Raw genomic sequence first — 9,083 nt, 5'->3', positions numbered from 1 at the left:
GTGATGGAACCATAAATACAGCATTTCTTCACATTATTTAGTTTAGCAGATTATGTCAAGGTTTTTAAATCAGTTCTAATATTCAGATATTCTTGGGGACACATGAGCAGCACAGAGAAGGTCAAACAGCAGCAGCAGGAAGCAGCTTGTGTGCAGAAAATGTTCGGCTCCCATTTGGTTTGGGATGCTGTTTGAAGTTTGAAACGAAATGGAGCGCGCTTTATTATGAAGGGCCTGTTTTCAGAATTATGCATTCCTTCACAGAAACCCTTCTGCACTTTGATGAACAGCACTTGGTGATCAGTGGGAATCCTGATCACAAAGCAAATGTCATTTTTAAGCAATTAAACATAAACCCAAACCTAAAAATTTGAGTGTGACCCTCGGTTTTCAGTCAACAGCTTCGTTTTCAGGTAAATTACACCCAGAATCCCTTCAGCTACGGTTCACACTTCAGATGAGAAAAGCTTCAAGCAGCTGACTTGAAAGTCGAGCTGCATTTGTCTTCTTTGGCTTTGTAGCTCAAAGGATGTATTTTCAATCATTAATGCAATTTGTGGTGTTTATTTTTTATTAAAAAACCCCTTGCTATTCATACATCGCCAGTTTGGAAGACTTCCTTTGATGATTTTCAAATTAGTGACTGATTAACGCTTGCTTAAGTTGTTTTTAGTGGAAGAATTTATTTGTAAGAAATATCCAGTGGTTAAAAACCAGAGCATCCAGAAAAACCCTGAAATTATTTTAATTCTAAACGTCGTTCTGCCAACCTCTGTTTGTTTATGTAAGATGACTTCATGAAATATTTGTGTTGATGAAATATTTATTGTTGGACAGGAAGCCATGTCAAAATCATTATGCCCAGTAAATATTAAATTTAGTGGAAGTGATAGCTGACTTTGTGTTAGAGATACATCACCGTTTATGACCATGTTTCACTGACAGTCTGTCAAAGCTTCAGTCTGGAAACGTTTTCCAGGCCTGAACATTTATGTATTCTTTATTTAACTGTCTAAGGGATGAAAAAGTAGATTTTCTTACATGAATTTATATTAAATCTCTCTAATTTAATATTAGAGAGATTTAACATCTCAGCTGGATTGCTTGTCAACTATTGTTTTGAAATAGTTTTCTTTCAAATATATATTTTTTACATAAGGGAACTTCGTCTCCCATGTAAGGACCATCAGCAGTGGTGCACCCCAGGGGTGTGTTCTCTGCCCAGGCATCTTCTCCCCAATACGACACATATTTTTGCAATAATTCAATCTTGTTTTACACTTTATAAAAACTCTATATACACACATATTACAGGAAAGGAAACTGAAAACATTGTATTTTGAATGTTGTGACAGCAAATAGGAACCCAAGTCAAATGTTTCACTTGTGTGAACAAACTTGGCGAATAAAGCCGATTTTGAGAAAAGGTACCAAAAACCTGAAAATTATGATTAAATCTAACTAGATAATATTAATGTTATAGATTTCTAATTTGAGTTGTTTTAGAAGCTAAACTCAGCATCTTGTTTTCAGGATTTATACAACATAAATGTAATAAAAAAAACAATAACTCTGGAAAAGGTCTGGAGAATTAAATGAAGTGTTGGAAACCTGAAGCTCAGTAAAGAAAAACGGTGCCATTTGTGTGAACAGCCTGAAAAAATCCCAAAATATATCAAGAATGAAATTAAAACCAGCTTGACTTTATTTATGTATAAACACAACATAAATTACTGTTAATGACTTGTACAGACATTGATTCGGTTTCTTAAAAAGAAACAAAAAAACTGCATAAAACTCTTGGATCATTTACAAAAGATGGTGTCCCTGTGATATCCAAGACACACCTGTGCTGCTCCACATCCTCAACAAAGTTCATCACAACTTTGCTGCATTTTTTTCTCCCACAATTACTATTTTAGGTATTGAAACATCTTTTTTTTTTCCATTTAAAAGCATTTTAAAGAGAATATGACATATTGATGTTTTACAGTGCTAAATCTGGTATACATAGTGGTTGTCTGGTGAGAATAAACATCAGAAGTCTCTTGGTTTTAAAAACAAATATTTGTTTGAGAACGCTGCTTGCTCTAGGAACGTGGATCCATGAGCCCGGTACTTCTAGAGAAGTGCAGGTATGCATAATGTAAACATTTCCTCTGTTCCATTGACACTTTGTTCAACCACACGTTTCCAGATGAAAACATAAACAAATCAAACATAAAACACCTACATAAGCTCAGCGTCTGGTTAAAAACATCCAGGTTCCTCTGCTTTGGAGTCCCGAGTCCAGAAGGCTTGTGCTACAGAGGAACTGACCTGTAATCGCCATGTTAAGGCTTCGTGTAGTTGTACATTTACTCTGAAGTCTGTAGGTCACAATGCACAGCATCGCTTTTGACCCCTTTTTCTCCTTCTTTTTTACTTGTTTCTTTTTTTATTTTATTTTTTACAAAACAAAGCCACACTCTGTACATAACAGCAGCTGTTTCATTTCTTCCACATTGATTTCACTACCAAAACTGAGTTTCTTTGGCAGGTAATGCACCTCGAATTGTTACCTTCTCCCAATCTCACTTTGCCGCAGGAAATGGATGTTGTTGGCGTTATCAGCTAATTCCGGGTACTGCTCGATGGAAAGCACGTAGTACCCGTCGTATCCCAACACTTTCCCACCACTCAGCAGCTGCCTCTTCTCCCCCTCTGTCCAGGGGCGAACCCCCTCCTCCCCGTCACGCACCCGCTGCTGCTCTCGGGCCCACGCCCCCGCCAGGGCGCGTTGACGTGCAAGCTCAACCACCCGCACTTTCTCCTCGTCCACCGTGGAGCCGTAGCGGATGTGAAAAGCCAGAGGCCCGGCGCGGATCTCCACGTCTGCGAAGCGGCGAGTCCTGCTGTCCATGACGGTGGTGGACTGGGACACCGTCACGTTGATGCCGTTCTCCAGGGTCTTGTGTCCGCTGGTAAGGTGCAGCGCGGCGAGGTCGGCGTCCGGGAGGCCCGGCTTCACAAAGAAGTGCGTGTCCCGTCCTTCTATGGTGAAGTGGAGGTCCTCCAGGTAGAAAGCGTTATTGAGGATGGTCGCAACCTTGATGCAGTCCTCACTCGCAACGTTGAGCGCGTTTGTGTGGACGCTGCCTTTATATATGGCAAACATAACAGCTCTTCCGATGGGAGACTTTGCAGCCGAGAACCACAGCCAAGGCTTTTCACCTCTTCGACCTCGGCTGAGATGGACCTCTGGCAGCCGCTCGAATGACAAGAGAGAATGCGCTTGTCTGGTTACTTCCTGCTGGACCCCAGAGATAGACTGTAGGAAAAGTGCAGTGAAACGTTAACGCCTGAACATGGCAGAACCCGACTCTCTAGGCCATTTAGAACCAGCTACTGCTTGGCTTCACAGAGCTGCTGTTTTTTATCCCTATTTGAGGCAGTGGTATTTTTAAGCCATGTTCTTAAGTCTAATGCAGATAAATCCCTGATGATTTCCTTTATGTGAGAGTTTTAAGGTTTTAGACTAAGGATTTCTTACATAAATAACATCAAAGACTGTTTTAACAGCAGCATTTCATATAAAATTAGACAGCAAGAACACATTTCAACTATTAACCGAAGGTAGGCGGAGGAACACACTTTCTAGTTATATGATTATAATTATTATTATACAAAAATAGACCAATTAAGGTGGATATTCCATGAAATACATGGCAGGTTAATTAAGGGATGGCACCTTCAAGATAGCGAGGTAAACAAAGTGATATTTTGGTGTATTAGCTGCAGGTTCTATTTATCTGTTCGGTAAATAAAAGAGCTCGGCGTTTTACCCACCGGCAGGTCGTCCCACAGCTGACTCTTCCTCAGCTCATAGGAGGGCATGCTCAGATCAAACTTCGGAACGGGAAACCCGGGGATGGTGTTGTGAAGATGAAACCCAAACGTTACAAGCCAACTGTTCACATCTGCAAAATCAAGAGAAAACTTCATAAACTCATTTGTTAACTTTTGTAAAAAAAAACTAAACAAAACAAAATGCAATATTTAAGTAACTATTTACCAGCCCAGCCATATTTGAAAAAGTTATTCCCCTCTTATAACACCACCCTTGATTCATTACGTATGATTAGTCAGATTTTTGGGTTCAATTTTACACAAAAAAAGGATTTTGAACCAGAAAGTGCCAGAAAGGGTTTATTGACCTCAATAAGCAACACATATTGGCCAGTAGAAAGTATTCAGCAACACATGAGGAAATAAAGCCTCTTTTCCACTGAGCTGTATGGAAGTTCGGTACGCCATTTTATGGTCCGGTGTTTTAATGAGAGCGTTTCCACAAACATTAGGACCCAAACGTCTAACGTTGTGTCATACCAGGCCAACAACGAGTTTGACGCCCCCAGGTGGCCCAGGAATGGAGCGGGACATGTCGGTTGTATGGGGCACTTTAAAAATGTAAACAGATAAAATATCATACCAAACTGCCCAACCCGTGCTGCACCGCTCAGTGGAAAAGAGGCATAAGATCTCTGTCTGGAAAGTTTACTGAATGTTTGTTCTTGAGAACCACAAAAAAAGAAACAATTATCCACAAATGGAAGAACATATGGAGCAGTGGAGAGCCGTTCCAGGTGTGGTTGGTCTTGTAAAATTACTCCAAAAGCACATGAATGACTCACCAGGAGATCACATGTGAACCGAGACCAAAGCTAAAGCTCTGCAAACCTCGCTGTCTCCAGGTAAGACTAAAAAGAGTTCATGAGATTTCTAAGTAACTTAGTCAATGTTCAAACTTAAATCTAATAGAAATGCAGAGAAATGACCAGAAAGAGACCATTTGTGCTCTTATAGAACGACATTTATTCTGCAGTCAGAATTGCTTCAAAGTGATATAAATCCCCCATTGCTAGTTATCAGATAACTATATATTTATAATAAATAAAAACCGTTATATTTAATATTTATTGCCAGATAATTTGGTTTTAGGGGGTAGTTACTTTTTCCCAAAAGGCTAAACTTTTATGGTTAGCCTTTTTCTTTAAATTCAGTTTTCTCAGGATGTCTGATGATCTGAAATATTTAAATGTGACAAAAAGGTCAAACCAAAGACAAGTATAGAGGTGTGAAAACTTAAATTCAGCACTGTGTATCTGAAAAATACACGAATTATCATCCTCATCATCCAGTTGACATAATTAACAGCTAATCTGTGCAAACTACAAAGTGTTTTTGTTCACTGGAGAACAGAAGGATATGTTCTCAAAGAAATACAGTTATCAAAATTCTCTGCTTTAAGAAGAAGATACCTTACCTGCAACATACTCTTTCAGCTCATGGACTTTGCTGATAGGATTGTTATTTCTGAACATGTACAAGTTAAAAGGAGCCGGCTCTTTGGCCACCTTTTTCCAAGCAGAGATATCTGGAATCGTCCACCTGCCAGACATGATGTCATAATCCTGCTCTCCAAAGTGCAGCAGTTTGGTCAGAGGATCATACAGTCCACCATGAAAGCCCAGCACCAGCTGAAAGTCCGGGTTAGAGTCAAAGTAGATCTCACCGTACGCGGTGTACTGAAGCTGTTTGACCAGAAGGCCGTTGCTAGTGAAGACGGCCAGAGGTGTGCCGGTGTTATCACAAGCAATGTAGAACTCTTCTCCACTGCTGATCTCCATAGCAAAGAGATGGCCTTGGAGGTCGTAGTAGAAGGAGGTGATCTCTGAGCTGGAGTGGTTGTATACATGGGTTATCCTCTCTGGGTAGCTCAAATCTGCGTAGAAGTACTGCAGGTGCTGGCCCAGACTGGTCTTGGTTGAGACTCTGCGTCCGAGGCCGTCGTAGCGATACTGGATTGTCCAGCCGCTGCTTTTGCTGTAGACCCGCACCAGGAGTCCTTTGGAGTTGTACTCGAAGATTTCTGCTCCTCTCTGACGGAGGAAGCCGTCTTCGTCCATCCTGTACTGGATGTCTCCGAGGCGGGTGATGCGGTCTCGCAGGTCGTAGCGCAGCGGCAGGAGCCGGCCGCTGTTTCCAGCATTCAGCAGGTGCAGATTTCCATTCAGGTCATACGTGTAGCGCCACACTACTTTGTCGTTTAGAAACACGGTCTGCAGCTGGCCGTCCACATCGTACTCATAGCTGTATTTGGTGGTGTTGGCAAAGGGACCAATCTTGAGTTCTCTCTTAGTGACTCTACCCACATCGTCGTACTGGAAAGTGATCCAGTACATCAGTGAACGAAATATCTCATACTGGATTTCCTTGATGCGTCCGTGTGCATCAAAGTGCTTTGTATACGTCATGACAGCCGTGGAAATGATCTGATTTATGTCATAGTAGATGACACCAAACTTCCCAAACTGCTCGATCTTTCCTGAGATGTCGTCAAACTGGTACAGGTCGATGGGTAGCGGCGTTTCGTTGATGACACCTTGGACGCTGGTGACACGCAGGCTGCTGTCATACGTGTAATCGAAGCGTGCGTTCACCATGCCATCTTCACTGAAGCGAAAAATCTGCCGGTCCACCAAGGGACCAACTTGGCGATAACGGATGGAGCAGATGAAGCCCTCATTCTGCAGGTTGACGGTCTTCAGCACACCTGCCGTCTCGTCGTAGGTGAAGCTGACTCTCGTGCTGTCGTATAAGATCTCGGAGATCTTGTTCTGCCGGCGGTATCGGTACAGAACTCTACGGCCGGTCCCGAGGTGAGCTACTCTCAGCAGGAGGCCGTCTTCGCTGTAATCCACAGCTACTGAGGCGTTGCTCTCAGGTGGGTGATAAAGGTTCCTGTAGTAGCCCACTGAACGGATGGTCTGCATGGTATAGCGGGCCACGCTTGGCATGGTGACAGCAGAAAGCCGCTCGAGAGAGTCGAACTCGAATATGTACTGCCGTTGACTGTGAAGCAGGAGAACCATAGACTGAGGGGAAGAGAGCAAAACACAGGTTTCTTTTTTTAGTCGCTTGCCTGCAGAATATATTTTCAAAGCAAGGCGGAAAGTAGACATTTTCTGGTTTGAGGAAAGGTGAAACCTTGTGCATAAAAAATGTAGAAGATAGAACTGGGACGCTTGGCACACTAACAAATCAATGCAAAATTACAAAGAATAAGGGATATGCTAGGTTAGAACTTAGCTAAAAACATTTAAATGAGAGACAGCCTCATTTGAATGTAATTCTTACATACATATCTATCAGCAGTTTATTAACTCCTGGTATCCAGACAGCCCACTTAATCAATTCAGAGAATATGCATTTTTTAGAGTGTGCTCTGTCTCCCGAAGTCTCTCTGTTAAAATGTCATGCCCAGTCATCCGTCGCTACACTGAGGTTTCCTGAGCCCCCTTGTGCTGCCAGTGTCAGTGTTGACATGGCCTTTCTAGGTCATGCAATGACAGGATGGAGCCAGAAGTGACTGGAGAAAGAAATATTTGCATGTTTTTGTTGCTGATCATCCCTGCACAATTTTAAACAGTCTACAAGAAATGAGGGGAAGTGCACATTCAAGAGCTGCTGTTTGACATGGAGCAGCAAAATGCACAGATCACCAATGTAGTTAGCTTTTATTTACCGTATTATCCGCACTATAAGGCGCACCTTCAGTGAATGGCCTATTTTAAAACCTTTTTCATATATAAGGCGCATAGAATAGACGCTACGGTTATGTTGCCAATTTGTTCCGTACTCTATTATTACACATCCACATTTGTAAAGAAGTGGTCCCCGACTAGTTTATATAGTCTGCTGCCCCAGTCGTTGTTTCACTCACGGTGTTGGTGTTGTGATATCTGTCTCTCTTCCCCCCCCCAGGCTTTAAATGTATTATCAAACTTTATTAACAAACCAGCCTTCTGACAACTATCCCAGCATGCACCGCGCGTTTCTTCTTCTACGGGGGGAAAAAGAAGTCTGCGGCTGCTTACCGTAGCTCAGGGGTCACCAACTCCAGTCCTCGAGGGCTACCGTCCAGCAACTTTTAGATGTGTCTCTGCTCAAACACACCTGGATCAAATAAACTGCTCATTTTCAGCCTATTGCAGAGAGGAATGAATGCTGGTGAGGAAATTCAGACATTTTGGAGCAGAGTTGAATCTAAAAGTTGCAGGACGGTAGCCCTTGAGGACTGGAGTTGGTGACCCCTGCCGTAGCTGCTAGACCTGTTATGGCTCAATATTAGTCCATATATATAAGGCGCACCGGATTATAAGGCGCACTGTCGGCTTTTGAGGAAATTGAAGGTTTTTAGGTGAACCTTATAGTGAGGAAAATACGGTATTTATATGCATCTTAAATGAGGATTGAAATATTTAACATAGTCGATATCTGCAGGTGAAATAAGTAGCAAAAACTGGAAAAGAGCTGAAGCAATCAAAACCATCCTGAGTTACAATATTAACATGATGCACCTAGTAATAAAAATCAATACATTGAAAATATTTGTTACAAATTTTGACCAAAACAACATTTTCTGTTACTGTCATTAAAACTAATCACAAACAGCATTTTATAGTTTTTAATATCATCAAAAATTCTCCTCGAATTTAAACAGCGTAACCTTTTATTACACGTCTTATTTGTGACATGAAATCCATGTTTTGAATAGTTTTAGTCAAAACTAAAGTATTCAATTAAATAAAAAACACATTAAATTTCATAGTTATGTAAACAAAGAAACATCTCATGCATATTTAATGCTGCTGTTTGTTTGGAGGCGACGCCCTGGATCGCACCGTCTGCATCTGGACAGACCTAACGTCCTTCTTATGTCTCATCTTAAGAATTTGGCTTGTTAAGCCAAAGACGACATTTTGGGTTAATTAGTTCTTCCCAAATTATTCTGAATATAGAGTTTGATAAAGTTTGATCTGATTTAACTTCAAATGGTTTTGTGTCTTTCTTTTTGGTGTATGTAAACTTCTGGTTTCGGCTGCATGAGTCTGCAGTGTTTTGGGTGGAGATGCTGCGTTTTAAAGTGTTTATGACTGTGTAGCACATTTAGTCCATTCTCCACGATGAGCAATGCGTTGTGAGGTAGAACATCCTGCTGCGCCGCTCCCGCTCACCGCCTCACACAAACGTTGAGAACA

At 41.7% G+C, this 9,083-nt stretch overlaps 1 protein-coding gene across 6 annotated transcripts in view; it reads right to left on the bottom strand.

Moving 5' to 3' along the window:
• Nucleotides 1–1,682: 1,682 nt before the first annotated feature.
• The window catches only part of LOC103471835 (teneurin-3), a 190,230-nt gene continuing 182,829 nt past the window's right edge, over nucleotides 1,683–9,083 (bottom strand). For all 6 annotated transcript variants that reach the window (XM_008421051.3, XM_008421052.3, XM_008421053.3 and 3 more), the window contains 3 exons: nucleotides 5,306–6,917; nucleotides 3,829–3,959; nucleotides 1,683–3,310 (listed from right to left, as the gene is read on the bottom strand). In XM_008421051.3, the coding sequence (XP_008419273.2) occupies nucleotides 2,558–3,310; nucleotides 3,829–3,959; nucleotides 5,306–6,917 (2,496 nt within the window). In that variant the 3' untranslated portion in view covers nucleotides 1,683–2,557. The remainder of the gene's footprint in view (nucleotides 3,311–3,828; nucleotides 3,960–5,305; nucleotides 6,918–9,083) is intronic.

The sequence above is a fragment of the Poecilia reticulata genome, chromosome 10 (genome assembly GCF_904066995.2).
Source record: "Poecilia reticulata chromosome 10, P_reticulata-male-v2, whole genome shotgun sequence".
NCBI classification, from domain to species: Eukaryota; Metazoa; Chordata; class Actinopteri; order Cyprinodontiformes; family Poeciliidae; genus Poecilia; species Poecilia reticulata.
The sequence above is the reverse complement of the archived record's forward strand: the minus strand, read 5'-3'. Positions and strand labels throughout refer to the sequence as shown.